Source organism: Lynx rufus, unplaced genomic scaffold, assembly GCF_022079265.1.
Source record: "Lynx rufus isolate CCGP_SWC_20201006 ecotype Redwood Valley unplaced genomic scaffold, mLynRuf1.p SCAF_40, whole genome shotgun sequence".
NCBI classification, from domain to species: Eukaryota; Metazoa; Chordata; class Mammalia; order Carnivora; family Felidae; genus Lynx; species Lynx rufus.
The window spans coordinates 1,357,043-1,376,189 of NW_025814857.1; the positions used below are offsets into that span (position 1 = coordinate 1,357,043).

Consider the following 19,147-nt stretch of genomic DNA (forward strand, 5'->3'; position numbering starts at 1 on the left):
GAAATTCAGGAAATTGTACAACCTCCCTGTTCAAGGGCAGTGTGTTTTGTACTCCTTAAGATAAGCAATATGTTGCTGGGGATGTGACAATCTTTTCAATATTTAGAAAGATATGCTGGTGGGTGATATTCACTGAGATGCGATATGACCTTTCTTTCCCTGTCCTCTTCCTTCTGCTTTTCATCACAGTCATTTATCAATTTAATCACTAGCTTTCTGCTTCCTGGATGAGTTTCAATAGAAATGTGGATACTTGGGTGTTGATTAAGATGTCCATTTTTGTGTGTTCATATATTTTATTTAGTCTATCAATATAAAGTCACTAAACTCAAACTTAAAATGACAGAATCATGTGCAGCAATGGTAACTGGCCTGGAAAAAAACAAAGCAAAAAACGATTTTAGAAGCAAAAAGATACCAGTGAAGGGGAGCAGATGTGTCACCTGTAGTAAGCTGTGGCAACTGTAGGGCTCATTTGATTGTTTCCCATCTCTTAAGAGTCCCTGTCCTTTGTTGCCTGATGTACACTATCCTGAAAACTGTTATTTCATACATTTTGTCATTTGGGGCAGGAACGTTAAATCTGGTCCCAAGCACTCCATCTTCATTAGAAGAAGAAGTTTTTCAATTCCATGGAATACTATACAGTTATTGAAATAATTATAATTAGGATTAGAGAAAGATGAAACAGGGTTACAAGTGAAAGCCAAAGCTGTGGAGTAGCATGTAAACTATCATTATCACTAAGTGAAAAACATATATGATGGTATACTAAGACTGAATGGGAATAAGCAAAGTAAATAGCAATTGTGCCATGGTGGTGGGATTATGGATTTCTTTAAAAAATGTACCTTTAAATGCTATAATTACTTAGGTTTTATAAGTTTTATAAAGTGAGAATTTTTAAATCCAGCTTTCCTCAAAACACACTAAGTTCTCAAAACACAGTAAGTCGAAGGACTCTGGATTGTTCACACATTACACACTGCAGGTCCTGGGTAAATAGCTGTTGACTGGCTGATGAGGCAAGGCTGTCAACTGCATAGATGCCAGACTGATAGCCAGAGCTATATGGATGTCTTGGCCTCTTTTCCTAGCATAATTGCAATTAGTTTGCATGTAAACAGAACACTGCTCTGTTTAAATTAGCCTTTTTCTATGTAATTTCCTCCATTTCATACTTTCTTGAACAGAATGTTAGGTTAAGCAGAGGTATTGTGTTCAGAAAGTTTTACCTACGTACAAGTAGCTTGTTATCCCTCAAGGTTCTTCTGACTCGTCTAAGAATTAAATTTACATCAGACAGATTAACAGGAGAAAATTAAACATGGATATATCTTACATACATACATAGGAGAGACCCAGGAAAACTGAGTGATTCCCCAAGATGACTGAAGCCATCATCTTAAATACCACCTCCAGCTAAAGACAAAAGAAGATGTTGGGACTGGGGGAGTCAGTTATAGGAGATGAGCAGGAAAAGCACAGTAATAAGGGTACGAGTCTTGTGCAGATCTAAATGGTCATTTGCTCCATTGATGAGTTTCTAGTGATTTAGACTCTTCCTCCTCTTCCTGGTACAAGGAGGGAGACACCCTTACAAATGGAGATTTTCCTTATAAATGTAAATGTCTCTTACAAAAGGGTAACTTCTACTCAATTTTCTGAGCTTCTCCTGTGCTTGCACTTTCTTAAAAATATTCAGCCTAAAATAATCCTTATGCCAGAGACATATTTTGGAATGGTAAATTCTCCTCCCCTACAATGAGCAATAGTTGGAAAATGCAGTCCAAAATCAGCACTTTATATTTAAAATATGTGCTCACAGTATCTCCCATGTTACAGAAAAGCTTAAATAGTAAAATGACTTGCTGTCTGCATAGTCCCAGAAACACACAAATCCTTTCAGACAAAATCACATACAGGCCTGAAAACCAAAGTGAGAGTCCACCCATCCAGCTTATCTATACTGCTCTTGGAATCCCATTACTGTACATTTGAAGAATGCTATAAAAATAATACAGTGCTGTGACATACAATATTCGTTTGTGCATCTAATATTTATAAGTTCCTACTACGTGTGGTAAGCCTTGTTCAAGATATTTGGGGATATGCTGATAAACAAGACAGTCCTGCTTTCATAGAAGCTTCATTCTATTGCAGGGATACAAAAAATACACTGATAAATGAGGTTCCTTTGAACATTCCTTCGTCACATTCAGATGAGAAAGCCTGGCAGATGACCACTCCTCTTTTACTGATGGGGAGATGGAGACTTTCCATGGGAAAATAACTTCCTCCAGGTCACAAAATTGGTACATGGCAGAATCAATCAGGAATTGACCCTTATCTTCTGAAGCCTAGGCCATTTTTCTCTCTGCAGCACAACCACCACTGCAGTGATCCAGCCAAGAAGCTGTGCCATGGGCACCCATGGAGTGGCAGGTAAGGTGGAACACCATCCACAGGGAAGGCTTTCTGGTAGGCTTTTCCTGTTGTATGCCTTTTTTCTTGAAGTTTGACCTTATCTGCCAGACTACAGTTTTAGATCACTGAGAGCAGGTCCAGATTTCATATTTCTATTAATGTGCATCCCTAAGATTCTCTCTAATAAATATTTCTATTAATGTGCATCCCTAAGACTCTCTCTACTAACATCTGGTGAATGGATAAATGAACAACACATTCAGTGGCTTAGGAAAAAGATGGGGACAATCTAGGCTAATTAGGAGCTGGATGTTGCCCATGATGGGATGATGCAGTCTCATGAGCCTACTCACATTATTTTTGAAATGTACTCACAAGTCTAAAGGATCTTGAGCAATGGCATAGAGCTTAGCTTATTTTTTAAAGGTACTACAAGGACCATCCTAAGTGCTGGGGGCCAAGGGCAGGCTGCCCCAAGATGGGCCACCTTGACATGAAGACTATTTTGAGTTAAAAAGCAATCAAAATCCAGCAGATTCAGGAAAAACTCTTTACCTTCTCGACAACTGCTTAAAAAAATTAGATAGAGGCCCTGCTCCAGAAAGAGTTATCTCCATAGATAACTACAGTATACCACAGAAAGAGAGCTATCTCCATAGATAACTACAGTATACCATGAGCTAGGGATGGGGTATAGGGAGGAACCTAGCAATGCCTGTTTGATCAAAGTCCTCTGTGTGTCCCATTGTTTCTGAGTGGCCCAGAAAATATTTGTTTACCAAACATTTACTCTTTTTCATTCTTCTTAAGGATTTCATTCCTTCCCTTTGAAGTCCCAGATCCCCACCCCCCTTTTCTTAGTTCAGATGACATATATAATGACATATATACCTCATTTTGCTTGACTTCTTTGAAGTTTCCATGTCTGTGTGGGTTCCCTGTATGTACATTCATAAATTTGATTCTCTTCCATTAATCTGTCTCATGTTGATTTGATTCTTAGTGTGGTTAGAAGGACCCTGAAGGGGACAAGACCTTATGGCTCCCCAACACAAGTACGGTGGTTGCTGGCTCCCAATAAGAAATGGCTACAAAATGGCAGCTGTGGAACACCACTCAAGTGCTATGCCTAGATGGGATACTTCTCAAAATTAAAGTCTTTTTTTATGTTGGCAACATACATTAACTAAAGAATCAATGTTACAAGGATAAGGATCCATCCATTTGCCCTACGGCTCTCTTATGTACGTACATCTGAGGCAGGAGCAGCAGGTTCAGCACACAGGGATTCCATTCTAGAAATTCTTATTTGGCCTTGAACACTTCTATAAAGAGATGAAAAGAGAAATGGTATGCACATCTTATTTTCCATTTAAATCTAAATTTTCTATTACACAGTAAAAATAAGGTTCAAAACAGAACAAATATCTATTTTTCTTAATATATAACATCATCAATCTTTGAGGTGCTGTTATTCCTACAGAGAAAGTTGCTCTGCACAGTATCTATAAAATAAATCATCTGGACCCTCATTAGAATGAAGTTTGTTTCAGGTTTCAATGCCTCTGGTTAACAGTGGTGAGCAAAGCAAGCTAAAAAACAAAACAAAACTAAACAAAACAAAACAAAACCCGCCAATGTGTATGAGTGAATCTTAATTTTTAAACCAACTGCAATTACAAAAAGAAATGCCTTCAGGCCAAATTTAATTTTGTTTCCTGTAATTAGAGAAACTCTGCATTCTTTGGCTCATTAACAATTCATTTCTGTCAAAATTAGAATTTCGATGCCCAAGGTGAGAATGCAGCTTCCTGGCACTGAAGTCTAAGTACTAGTTTATTTTTTAACAAATGAGTGGACGGTGAGAGAGAAGGGGAGGGTGAGGACAGAATATGAGTGAATGAGAATCTGGGTTTTAATATTGAAATTACTTTTTCAGCCTTAAAAATTTCCTGAGGATCTGTTATAGAAATGTATTTTGTTTTCAAGAGTTTTTCTTTTACAGGCCCCATCACTCCACAAAATGAGAAACTGGAGCCTGATAACAGATATGATAAAAAGCATGTCCTTAGAAAAGCAATGCAGTGACAAAATGGTACCTGTGAAGCCCTCTCAATTTATTCAAAAGACAAGAAATTAACAGAATAACTGGATTTTTCTGCAAGGTTTCAAAAAGTCAATACTGATCCAATGGCTAAAATTTTTCCACTCATATTTCACAGGACCCAGCAAAAAAATCAATTTACTTACATCATTTATTTTTAATGGTAGAAAACTAAGAAAAGTTTGAAAAAATTATATTTTGGATATCAAAATATATACCATTTAGGAAGTATTGATTTAAATTGCATAAAACAACTAAATGAGTAAATTCAGTCATATGATGGGGCTATAAAATACTTACTATATATTTCTTAATGGCTTGACTTTCAGCATCAAGTCACATAGAGTTACTTACAAATTTGCCCTGACATCATTTAAAAATAAAATTCCTAGAAGATTATCATCTATATTTTTAATTTTTTTTCAGTCTTTGACCAAATTTATAAGCCAGTTTACTCTAACTGAATGTTTTCTTTGTAACTGTGGGTACTTCTTCAAGGTTGTTCACTTTCTGCTCTTTATTTATATTATCTCCTTGCACACTGCATTTTGTCTCTTGGCTTCAACTAGGAGCAACTCTGACATCTGCATCTCAAGATATCTCCCTTAGATATAGACCCAAATATCCAACTGCCTTTAGGACATGCAGTCTGGATGTCTAACATTAGGCACCTTAACCCCAGGTGGTCCAATTAGACTACTCTTCCTCTTCCTCATCCTCCTTCTTCTCCTCCAGTGTCTCCTCTATTGGTGACAATAGCCACCCTCTAGCAGTCACTCAAGACTAAAACCTCCAGTCATCTTTGACTCATTCTCTGTCTTCTGTATGAAAGTTTTTTACTAACTTTCTGTCCACTTTTTCTACTTGGCAATTTCTTGAAGGCAGTGCACATACATTGAACCTCTTGCATTCTTAGCACCTAGCACAATGCAGAGCACTTACTAGGTGCTTCATGAATATTTTCTGAGTGAATAAAGAAATAAACAATCTGAGTAGCAAACTCAGTTGAAATATTTGCACATTCCCCACCCCAGATCTGCTTGGCTTGAAGCAATTACTTTCAAGAACAAACTGAGGCTTCCATCTGTTCCTTAAAAGCAATTAAAGGCCACTATATTGGCTTCTAAATAGTATCTTTTTTAATTTTGAGAGAGTGATCACGTGAGCAGGGAAGAGGGTCAGAGGAGAGAGTCAGGGGGGAAATAGAGAGAGAGAGAGAGAGAGAGAGAGAGAGAGAGAGAGACAGAATCCCAAGCAGGCTCCATGCTCAGCACAGAGCTCAACGTAGGGCTCAATTCCACGACCCTGGGATCGTGAACTGAGCTGAAATCAAGAGTGGGATACTCAACAAACTGAGCCACTCAGGCTCCCCAACAGTAAATATCTTTATATGTGAGACAAACAGCATGTGAATGAATATATTGCTGCACTGTCCAATATGGCAGCCATTTACCACATGTGGCTCAATTAAAATCAAAATTAAAGAAAATTTAAAATTTATGCCTTCAGTCACAGCAGCCACATTTCCAGTGTGCAGTAGGCACATGTGAGTAATGGCTATGGTATTACAGCATATTAAACAGCATTTCTGTTATGACAAAAAGTTCTATTGGACAGTGCTATATCAAAGGATGCAGTGAGTTATACTGGACAAGACACTGACTTTGACAACAAAACGTCGTGAGGTGATTATGATTTGCTTTAAGTCCACTGGCTTGGATATCAAGAATATAATAGTTTTCCAAATTCTTCCATGAATGTATATTTCACACTTCTCTCTACATCAGTATAGATGGCAAATTTCTGACTTATAATCAGAATGTAAAAGTTACACATAAGCACATACATTGCTTAAAAAAAAAAGCATTAAGGAATATTTCATACCTAACTAGTCTGTACATGTAAATAGTGAATTCAGGCTCAGGATAGGAGGCATAACGGGGGGTTTGTAGCCATAAAACACTGCTGGCCTTTGGTTAGGTGCAGTTAATATAAACAGAACTTTCATTTTTCAAATCGTATCAGTTAATTTTCAAAAGGAAAGAAAATGATCAAAGAAAACTCTGCTAGATGTATTTACATGGAAAAAATACTTTCTAATATTATGAAGAAAAGTACCTCTGTATCATTATATAAAACCTCAAAATGTTATTCCTAAATTGGGCCCTTAATGTTTCTTATTCTACTTTAAATCTTTACCAAGATTTGATGTTCATTGCTAAAGAACTCAATGCTACTGAATTACTTTAATGGAAGGTTGTTCTTGGCTCAAAAAAATCTACTTCTACTTACTATATAAATGAAACTATAGATATGAAAAACATGTCCAATGAATATTGTCCTTTCATAAATCAATGCAGTATAAACTAAGGTGGGTTTTGAACAGTTGTGGCAGACAGGAAAACTGATGACAGTAAAATATAATCTTAAATGTCTCTCCTTTAACTTAACAGCTGAGATGATTTAATATGAAGTGATGGAAGAAAGGAAAACCAGGTTTCCCTTCTTGGTTGCAGGCTGTGACCAAAGTTTAAGAAAATAATTTTCAAGGTTACTTTAACAAAAGCTAGTCCATAGGTTCATAGAAGAAACCCGCTATCACTCCCTGTCTGAAATGGGAAATCTTAGGTCAAGGTACAGGCAGCCACTTTTGCTTCAGGCCCAACTGCATCTCAGCCATCCTTGACAACTGGATTGGTACTGGCATCACCAGAGACTACCTCTTCCCAAGTCACTATACTTTAGGTGGTTCCCTAGGCATTATGCCTGACACAGCCTCCTATTTCTCCCATTTCCCTATTTTCACCATTGTGTCCAACATTCCAGAGCTGCCAGGTGACAGAATTTGAAGTTGCACAGACTTGGGCTCAAACCTTAGCTTATACTTCCTAACTTTGAGTCTTAGAGCAAGTATTTTAACTTCCCTGAGCCCCAGCTTCTGAATGTTTAAAGTGAGACTCATAGTATGTACCTTGTATCATTTTTGTAAAGATAAATTAACATTTAGACAAAGTGCTTTGTAATCTGTACAGTCCAATGTGATCATCTCAAATGCCCTCATTAGTCATTCTCCCTTTGATTGCTCCATTCCTTTAAGTTCTTCTCCACTTAAATATATGATTTAGGATGTATAAGACTGTAATTTGCTCTAAAATGGTTCTTTTGTGATTTTAATTCTCTCTCCTAAAAATGTGCTTCACAAAGATGAGTTCTGCATATGTTATTGCTCTATTCCTTCAGATCCAAGAAGCAGATTCTCCAGTGTTAAGCAGACTGGGAGGTCAACAGTTGCTATTGCTATCGATCACCTAAACCCTTACTCCTTTGGGCAAGGGGTCAGGGAGGAAGAGAGGTGCTGTATGGCTATGCAGCTCTCCATAGAATGCGCACTTGTAAATAGCCCCTGAATGAACGCACAAACTGATCCCTACTAACACAAAATACCCTGCTTTTTAAATATTTCTTTTCTTTCACTGTAACACCTTTTAGTAAATAAATTATTGGAGAACATCATCTTAATAGATTTACATTATTTGAAGATAGAATTAGTTTGTTTTGAGAAACTCACCCAAAGGCAGGTAGGCAAAGGGGATGATTTTGATCAGTTCACGGAATCAGTAATTTGAAGTGAGTACTCCATCACCACCCTCAGTTATAAGGCAATTGCTAACTAATCTTACTCCTTACCCACCACCGATCTCACCTCTGACGGTAGGGGAGACACTACTATTTACTGAGTTCCTACCATGTGGTAGGTATCTTACACATATTATCTCTTTGGATCCTAAAATAACTCAATAGCATGTGTTCTATTATCATCCCCACTTTACAGATGAGGGAGATAAGGCTCCACAAGGTGAATAATATAGAAGGTCATGACAAATGACAAAGTCTAAATATAAACCTGGTCTGCTAAATCCTTATACCAGTGAGGGCAATAGTTATGTCACCACCATTCGGGTTAAAAGGAACAATTTGCCATCTCAAAATATGCCTCTTTGTCACAAGGATTATCTTGAGCTGTTTATTTTTTCATTTTTATTTTTTAGAATGTGAACAGCACCAGATGCATTTTAGCCTTGATTTATTTTTGAATAGAAAAAAGAAGAGACAGGCGATAAGCTGGTTAGAGGTACAGAAAGGAAGTGGCAAACAAAACAAAACAAAACTCCACTAATTGTGTCTGCACACACACCTCTCCTGGACTACACCAGTGTAGTTCTGAGCTTCAGTTGCAAGGAATTCCAAGTTCTCAGGATCTTGAAAACTTGGGGCCAACAATCCTTATCGCACTGCTTCTACCAGCTCAGAAGTCCTGCCTAACATCATGAAATAAACCTGACTGTGCAACCAGACTGAACAGAGGCAAAGAAGACCTTGTCGTTGTCAGATAAGAATTTTCATCTTTGAGCCCTTTTGTGCATAAGCACATCATCCAGGTGACCAGTTCCCACAGATCGGATATCTACACCCTTTTCTCCCCAGCCCATCATCTAATTGGATCAAATATATGTTACAGATGTTGGCATCTCTCCACTACAGAGTCACATCCTTGGTGATTCTTCCAACAATATTCACATAAACCCCTTCATCTTCATAGAACACCAGAAACTCCATGCCATCTGTGTTGGGGAGGATAATGATTGCATGGGGCTGGATAACGCACTGGATCATAGAGTGTGGACTCATGTGTGTTGGTAGATAAATGTCATAAACTGATCCTGAATCCACATCAACAGCATGGAAACCAGCGCAGGATCCATACACCACTTTCAAACTCTGGTCTTCCTCAACAGTGAGATCCGCTAGTAATGGCTTATGTACCAATTCTCCAAATGACTTAAAGGCCATAAATTTGTGATATGGTTTGGGTGCCCACACATAGACCTCCACAGAACTCTTCAAAGCAATTACCAGAACTTTTATTCTTTCATATTTTACAACTTTATACTGTACGCATCCTTCCAAATCCTATATAGCTGTCCATCCCTGCTTCTTCTCAACTTCTGAATCATTGTGAAATATTTTATTTCTTAACCAGGACAAATGGTAGCCATGTAACTTTTCCTTTCTGCCAGATATTGTCATGAAGACGTTCAAGCCTACAAGGACATCCATTTGCTGAAGTCGCCTTTGGTTGATCAGAGAATATACCTTCCCTTGGCCACTTCTGTCCAGGAGCATCAGGCCACTCTGTACCCACTGGCAAATTCACTCCTTATAAGGCAACACACAGAATCTTGGAGTTAATTCTCTTCTTACATTTATGAATCTCTGGGGTGTCATTTTGTTGCCTAGTGTTGGGATTCATACTGACTACAGAGCCCTTCTGGGTAGGATCTTGCCTTATGGCTTCTGGTGTCATTCCATCACAGGAAAATCCAACCACAGAAGTCACTGTTGTCCCACTAGATGGAGAAATCTGTACTAATCTGGGGGTTATAAAAGGTGTAAAGGAGGAGGAAGAGTTGTGTTTCTAGAATGTGCTACCAGCAGCTTGAGTCTGGTGGACAATTAGAGTGTCCTCCTTGGATGGGGTCACGGCTGGTTCACCTTCTACATCATCATGGACAATCATGGTTTTCATAGATTCTGTTTCACCATTGCTCAGATTCAGAGATGATGCTACTCTGGTGTCCTCTGGTCCAGAGGCGGGTTCCTCACCCCTTCTTTTTCTACATCATTGCCTTCCTCATCTGTCATCCCTGACTCCTCACTGGATAAGAAATAGTCTGCCATTTTGTGTGGGGGTCTCACATCTTCCACTTCTTGAAGTGCTTTGGCCAGTACAGTCAAATCAGCAGGCTTGAGAGTTCTAAAAACTTCTTTCTTATCTTCAGGTTTTTTCACTGCATTTTTGAGGCACTGAGATGGATAGTCATTGGATTTGGATGACAATCTCACTCTGAAGAGCTCCCCAGAATCACTCTGAGACCCAGGGTGGGATCCAGGCTGGGATCTTGAGTTGCTGGGCCCCCAGGAACTGCCACTACCAGGCCTGGGCACCAGTTTCTCCACTCTCTCATACAGCAGCCTGGGCTCAATACTGCTGGTGAAGTTTCTTTGACCTGCTTGGCTATTTTGCTGTCCACTGCCTTGCAGTGGGGAATCCTGCTGGGACAGAACAGGGAAACGAGACGTTGTACTCACAGGAACCTGTGGCTCAGTTGGTCTCTGCAGGGCAGGAAGCATAGACAGAGTTGCCACTGGAAAAAGACTGATCTGAAAGGCAATGGTGCCTTTAATACTCTGCCTGTCCGCTTCAACTGGGCTTCAGGGGAGATGTGGTTAGTTTTCCTAAATCTGTCTTCTACCTCTTGAACTCTGTCAGCAGTGAACTGGTTATTCTTTAGAGACACAGGTCAACCTCTGAAAACTGGGTAGAAGTTACGCTTTTGTAAGAGAAACTTACATATAAATGGTAAATCTCCATTTATAAGTGGTAAGTCTCCATTTATAAATGGTAAATCTCCATTTATAAGTGTATCTCCCTTTCTAGAAACTCTTATCAATGGAGAGGGCAAGGACTTAAACCTGCACAACCACTATACCTTTTTTTTTTACTGTACTTTTCCTGATATCCTCCATAAATGGCTTTTTCCCCATACCAACATCTTTTATCTTTACCTGGGTATGACTTTTAAGGTAGTGGCTTGGGCAATTTCAGGAAATTTCTCGGTTTTCCTGGGTCTCTCCCTATGTGTGTATACAGGAGGTATATATGCTGTTAAACTTCTGTTTCTCTCCTGTCAATTTGTCTTTTATTATAGGACATCTCAGCCAAGAACCTGGGAAGGGAGGAAAACTTACTTTTCCTCCTCTACAAGGGAGTAGAAGAAATTAAATAATCTTTAGTTTTGCTCAGCTCCAGCTGGAAATGTCTTGACTTTGCCATGCCAAGTGATACCACATGTTTGGTATGACTTTGTTTTTATTATTATAGCATGTATGCCCTGTAAATTAATTGACCACATGTTAAAATCAGTTCCATTCCTTTATAGTCACACCACAAGCTAACCTATGAACATCTTCCACAGAATGAACCACAAATGAGTATGTGTTTTTACCAACTCTGCCCAATAGTCTGTACACACTACTATGCTCTCCATTCTTTCCAAAAAGGGTGTGAACTTGCCTCACTTCTGGTTCCTTCTTGGTTTTTCTTTTGGAAAGTCTCTGCTTTCCAGGACAGGAGCAGACTGATTCACCAAATCAATTTAACATCAAATTTGCCAAAAACCAACTTGCCAACAGACCCTTTGGCTAAATGACCAATAAATCAAAGGGATCTATTTGCAAATTGGTCAAATATACTGATGTAATAAAAACCTGTTTTTTCAAGCTATTCATAAAATTTATAGTGCAATGGATTGCCAGAGCTCAAGTCTGTAGTAGAAGGTAAGGATTTCAGAATTCTGGGACCTTCAGATACCAACTTGGTTCCCAATGTCTTTCTCTCATGGACACAAGTTCCTGCTCAACCCAACATGAGGCTGTGCTGGACTGTTGGCTCTCCTTCATTTCTTTTCCTAATACAAAATTTCCCCTTATTGCCTGCTCCATCCGGCTACAGCAGTATCGAGCTGGGGTACAGACACATGGAACCTTCATTAAAATGCTAATTAAAAAACTGACTAAGCAAAATATTCCAGGTATCTTCAAAAACTGTTAAAAAAAACTTTCAATTTACTCTAGAATCACTGAACTTTGACACTTAAAAGACACACATTTTGGGAAAATTGGCAAACTTGGCAAATGAGTCTGTGGTGATAAAATCTGAAAACATGCTAGAGCATTGAAAAAAATAGAAAATGAATTCTTAATAGAATTAATACTACACTAAAATAACCTAGAAGTTTTTCATATGAAATCCCAGAATAAATATTGTTGCTATTCATAAGAATGGTAAACTTTTTGTGACTTTTAACTTCTAACAAATTGCACACTCCTTAAAATGTTGATAACAAGAATATATCCACTCACTATATTTAAGAATGTAACCACTGCATATAATTAATAATAATGTATTCATATGAAAATATATCAATTAATTTTGATATATAAGGGGTCCAAACTACAACCTTTGAGCCAAAACTGGAAGCAGCATGCTTTTGTGTGAGGTAGGAATGATTTTTGCTTTTTTAAAAAGTTATAAAGAAAGAAAATAATATGCTATGGAGACTTTATACAGCCTGTAAAGCCTAAAATATTTAATATCTGGTCCTATTCAGAAAACTGTTTATCAACCCTTGGAATATATTCAAAAAGCACATTTCTTAAGACATGCTTTTTGATGAAGCAATACATTTGGGTAAATTTTGTAAATTGGTCATTTGATGGATTGGTTGGAATGAATTGGTTTTTGGCAATTTGGGCACTGGAAAAATTGATCATTTGGTAGAAAGATTTCCAAGAATTGTTTTTTGTGAATTCACCTGGAGCTCATCATGCCTTCTCTCAAATGCAAGACTATGGAATAAATAGATATGTCAAAATTTGACAAAAACATAGGCAGGTGAAAAATTTAATTTCTCCCAATGACTATAGAAGCCAATGAAAAACCGAGTCCCACCAGAGAAACCCAATCTTTTCTCACTTGGGAAAGATCTTGATGGACTTGAAGTTGTTTAAGGTCAGAGTCTCCTGCTAACAAAGGGACAGCAAATCCCATGCCCCTCTTTAAAAAAACATTTTAGCATTTAAATATGAAAATACTTTATGAGTGCTTCAAAAAATGCTTTTTTGGTTTAAATGATCATTTTCAGTCTCAAATTTTTTTTCTTTCCTTTTTTATGGAAGAGGTAAAGTATGATATTTCAGATATTCTGGATAAAAGTAGTGTGCTTTGAATGTACCAGTTTTCTCCAGTAGACTTTCCAATCCAATTTATACTATTGACTATCCTATATTGAAGACCTTGGCAGTTTTTAGGTCTAAATTCTGGCAAAAAGAGTATTTATTTTCTGACCCATTACTACAGGGCCAAAAAGGAATAGAGCAGGGAAATGCTTGCGGTGTGTGTGTTTGTATGTGACTGTGTGTGAGCTAGGAGATAGGCAGAAAGTGAAATAAGATGGCTTGGGAAATACTTGGATCTTCTCCTCTCAGATTCCCTACTCTGGGCACTGTACCCCTCACTGTTCCTTGGCCAAAGTGCCAAAAGAATTGGTGCTCACGAGAGGAAGACTTAAGGTCTCTAAGATGAATGTAGCAAATGCATCTTCCTTTCTTCCTGCTCAAGTCACAGAAATCGATTTTTTGTGGCTTTTAAAATCATATTCTTTGTGTGTGCTGATATGTATTTGATATATCATGGAAAAATCTGAAGCTAATATATCTAAGCTGATATGTAACCAAACCTACATCATATGGGAAGTTCAGATGATTTTACATATTAGAATATGAAGATTTAAAACAAAATGTTGAGTTTCAAATATTTAAAATATGGGGTCCCTTGGGGGCACCTGGGTTGTTCAGTCAGTTGAGCATCAAACTCTTGATTTCAGCTCAGGTCCCAGGGTTGTGGGTTGGAGCCCCATTTCAGGCTCTGTGCTGAGCATGGAGCCTGCTTGGGATTCTCCCTCTCTGCCCTTCTCCTGTTTACTCTCTCTCTCTCCCTTTATAAAATGAAAATTAAAATATAAAATGAAATAAAATAAAATAAAATAAAAAATAAAATAAAATAAAATAAAATATGGGGTTCCTTTTAAAACTACCTGGCAGGTAATTACTTTTATCACATAGCTAAGAAAACTCAATCTTTGTTTTAGTGATATGTTAACGGACTTGTTTCCAATCACTACTAATACACAACTATAAAGGAACCAAACTCAAATGTTCCAATTCTCATATATTTCAGTGTTTTACATAGGATGGAGTCCAAATGGGAAAATTTCCACCAAAGGCTTACACCAACCATTTCAGAGAAAACATAACTCTCTAAAGGGCCAGTCTGAACTTCTGTAATGTGCTTTTTTGGTTACACCAGTTTTCCACAAACACATCAAAAGAGGAAAAACATCTGACAGCACTCAGTGGTATTTCCTCACTAAAACAGAAAAACAAAGAATGCACAATACTCATAACATTTAGAAAGTACATACAAATCATCAACATGGTAAAAGCCACAGCCTTGTGTTCCCTATACCTCAAAGGACAAGTAACTAAGCGGTGCCCTGATGCCAAAGAATGAAAAGAAAGAAAACACCAAGTAAACAAAAACCCTATTGCTATGAAAATATGGTCAGTCATCAATAACCAAAAAAAAAAAAAAACAAATCAAAGTTTTATCATCTTTAAAAGATTATTGCTATTATTGGCCTCTTCTGAACAACATGAAAATATTAAGTAAACAAGAAGGCACCTTTAGAATCTGATTAGTGTTTTGCGGTCTGCCCCTTTCTCAAACATAGAAAAGGCAACATATAGTGTTGATTGGTGAATCACTGGAACATGCCTGGACCTCAGCCTGGATACCAGCTGCTAACACTACCAACATTCATAGGCAGACTGAATGTCAAAGCTACACAGTTCTCCATCATATATTTGTGGAAAATTCATTCCAGGAGAAATTCATAAATCAAACAAGAAACTATAGTAAGACCAGCACTGTGTGGGAAGATATAAAGAGAGTTTGCTCTTTTCCTGCTAACTAGTAAGGCTTTTATGCCAAGCCTTCTAGCACAGGACAGGGTTCTAGAAGGATGCATCTCCTACTCCAAGAGAATGGAGTCTTTGAAGGATTGGAACTGATACCTGAGACATGTTTTTATAATTCATCTGGTCCTGTATTTACTTGCATACTTCATTATTTTCATATTTAGATCTATTATCAAATATTTTTCCATTATGAAATGGTTTGAAAACTTTTTTAAGAATTACAGTTCATCATTGTTCAGTCAAAATTATTCCCTTGACATAGCACTTCAAAAAAAGGAAACACACACGACATTTTTACACAGAAAAAACTAAGCAGAACCAACTTCTTTTTAATATAGTCGGTGGCTTCACAGGGCCTGGACTGGGTACATATGTTCATGGTAAGGTTTTACCAAACAGCCCATGTTTCATTTGGCATCTTAGTCTCCCTACTTTATAATACACTCTGTCAATCATTTCCTGAAGGTGATATTCTATGTGTTTTTTCTGTCACTTTCATAGGACTACTACTGAGCCAGTTAGGGAAATAAAACAACAGAGATCAAAATCCAGCATACGTTAAAAGAAAAACCTTTTCTGATATGTCTGCACTGTGTATTAAAGCACTGATAACCTAAGTGTTAGGTGTGTAGATATGAGAAATAATTTTAAATTTGGCCTTATTTTTTTTCGTTCTCCATATCAACCCCATTAGTTTTTAATGGTAAAGTATCACGTGGCTCCTCACATGCTTGTATCTTAGAAATCAGAAAGCAAGTTAATAAGACAAACTATTTTCTGTATTGAGGGAGGCACAAGTTGAATGCAGTTTGGACACTTCCTTCTTGGAGATTTTGATTCTCTAGAAGAGCTTCAATACTCTGTGTAATCCCAAGGCAAAGTGGAGAGTGTCAATGGGAAAGCAGGAAGGGGTAAGCTCTTCCAGCCCAGGTGGCAGGAAGGATTTCTGAGAGGAATTTCTGGAGTGGTGAGGAGTATCTGGACATACAAAATACAGAAGAGAAGGCCATTTTTATCAATTCAGAAAAACAGAACCAAAGGTACAGTGAAAGATCTTAGACACATTTACATGGAATGGTGACTTTATTAGAGTTTCTTCTTTACTTGTCCATCTCCACACTAGGCAGTAAGTACGATGAGGACAGGCACAGGTTGGGCACTGAGAACAGACTCTAAAAGAGTATATAGTTTTTTTGTGGAACTCAATGAACAAATAGCCCCAAGATAACTATAAATTTATGAACTTCAAAAAGCATGACTAAGGAAAAAGAGCATGGTGCCATGGTACAGAACCAAAAGTGGATCTAGACGACCAGTAGGAACCAATCATGGGAAGTAGGGGTGACTATAAATGGACAGCACAAAGATGGTTTTTGGGGAGTGATGGAACTGTTCTTTATCCTGATTATGGTCATGGTTACATGAACCCATGCCTGTATTAAAACCATAGAACTGTACACCAAGAAAAAACAAATCAATTTTACCATATAATTTAATATATGCATTGCTTAATAATTTAAATATATATGTCCACAAAAAAGACTTGTAAAAGAATGTTCATTGCAGCTCTATTTGCAGTAACCAAAAATTAGAAATAAATGTCCATCAAAGGAAAATGCCTGACAAATTGTGGTATATGCATAGACCAGAATACTCCTCGGCAACAAAAAGGAATAAACGACTGATACATATGACAGAATGAATCTCAGATGTATTATACTGAGTTTTAAGAGAGCAGATTCAACAGAGTATACGTTATATAGCTTCATTTTTGTGAAATTCTAATAAAGCAAAGAAATCTATAGCGAAACACATCAGAATAATGGTTGCCTCTAGGTCGAGGGTTAACAGGGAAGGGGCACAAAAAGGCTTTCTAGTGTGTTGAAAATATTGTATGTCTTGATAGGAATATGGGTCACATGTGTTTATGCATTTGTGAAAGCTCACAGAATATTAAAAATGGATCTGTGCATTTTATTATATGTAAACTTTACCTTAAAATATAAACAATAACCAGCTCAAATGAAGAAGTCTGCTTTTTGCAATGACGTGAGTTGGCAACCCTAAAACAACTCTCTGTGTGTTCTAGACTTGAGCAAATAAGGAAATATATTGAGGATAATGGGGCCAAGCATCTCCAACTATTGGAGAAAAGTGTTGCACAAATGGAAACGGGAGGACTAGAATGAACCCTCTGGTACTGGTTTAGATTTGGAGGTATCCATATGAATTCATGGTTTGTATTATTTTATATACACATATACACCTAAGTACACATACACCGAGATGGGTAGATAAGAAAATAAATATAGATATAGGCCTTTATGCCTATGTGTGTGTGGATTTGTTTCCCACTTCTGAAAGCACTAGAAGTAGACACAGAGTAGTGACAAGGAGCATGACTAGTGCCCAGATCTTGGCTTCTAAATATCTGCATTTAAGAAGCCAAGGTTCCTTTGACTAAGGCTTGGAGAACCAACCGATTTCATGGATGAGGCAAAGAAAGAACTAAATGAGCCTGGAACATCATTAGTGCCAGAAAGTAAGGAATGATCCAAGAATGGTGAGAAATATCAAAAAGACAGAAGAGCTTGGTTGAAAGGGCTGCCACTGGTCGATTTGGGGACAATCCAAGCATTGAAATAAATAATAACAGCAAAGTATTTTAATCCAGTGAATAGACAAATGAATAAATAAATAACGAATGTGCAAAGAAGAGGGAGAGAAAAAGTGGAGAAGAAAGGATAGAAAAAGACAGAGGGAAGGGAAAAAGAGGAGAGAATAATGATAAAGCAAATGCAGCAAAATTTTAATACTTGTAAGCACAGGTAGAGGACGATATATTATAGTAGTAGTTCCTGCCAATATTCAAATAAAAAGTTTAAAAGTTAAAAAAAAATTAACAGAGCTAAAGCAAAAGAATACCCTGGGATACAAAAAGGTAAAGCAAAAAACATTAAGTCAAAAGAGAACCAGATCCTGTCCCACTTCCTCAGATCCTAAGGCACAGCCTGACATCTTCACTATAGGCTGACAAATGAATAGCATGAGGAGGGAAAATATTACAATTTTAATTGTCTGAGTAGAACAAGCAGCTGCCAGTATATTTATCCAAAGCTAATTTTCATAAAATAGGTTAATACTCAGATAATTTGTTCCAGATTTTTCACAAGTTTGATATTTATTAGACTTCTTTTCATTAGTGTTTACACCCTCAGTGATTTCAGAGTTTTGAGTTTTGAGTACAAACTTACTATGAGCTTTTCAAAAATATTAATAATCAAATTGTTCTTATCAATTATAAATCTAATAAGACAGTCTAATAACTTTATGCTTTGAGATGATCAAAATAATTTGTCATATAGCTAAAGAAGGAAGATGGGTGGGCTAGAGGTCATATAAACACAATGAAACACAAAATCCAGAAACCTGACCCTGCTCTCCCTTCTTTTCTCTTCTTCTTCTGTTTTTGTTTTGTTTTTATGTTTGCCTTTTTAGAACCAGGTCCTATACATATCAACAGGACAAGTTAAATGGAAACCAAGAGACTGGCTCCAGATCTAACAACTACAGCTGCATGAGAATGGGTCCCAACTCCTTTTCTTATCTGTTAGAGGCAGGTGTCAGCATGTGATGGTCTCTCAGGTGGGTGCGAGACCATGGAGTAAACAGACTGAACTTGGACTCTCAATGGGGCCTCCAAGCCATGAATTCCATCATGTTCAGATTTGGCTATACACCCTGTCCCAACCCCAGCAAGGCAAGGTGCACTCTTTGCAGAGAATAGTTTGGGTGTTGATGGATATAGAATCATCTCATAAGGATAGGGGTTTAAAGTTGGCTGGGTTTAAACAGAAAAAGAGGACAACCTTAAATTAACAGAAAAATAAAAATATTAAAGAAATCACCAGACTCAGACTTCAGATCATGACCATAAACCAAGTTTACATGTAACCC

General features: G+C 37.5%; 1 protein-coding gene and 1 pseudogene across 1 annotated transcript in view; both read right to left on the reverse strand.

The window, feature by feature from the left end:
- The window catches only part of PASD1 (PAS domain containing repressor 1), a 77,226-nt gene that overhangs the window by 26,090 nt on the left and 31,989 nt on the right, over window positions 1-19,147 (reverse strand). The window contains exon 8 of the mRNA XM_047097778.1: window positions 3,680-3,752. Coding sequence (XP_046953734.1) covers window positions 3,680-3,752 — 73 coding nt within the window. The remainder of the gene's footprint in view (window positions 1-3,679; window positions 3,753-19,147) is intronic.
- On the reverse strand, window positions 8,816-10,723 carry LOC124525393 (mitogen-activated protein kinase kinase kinase kinase 4-like; annotated as a pseudogene).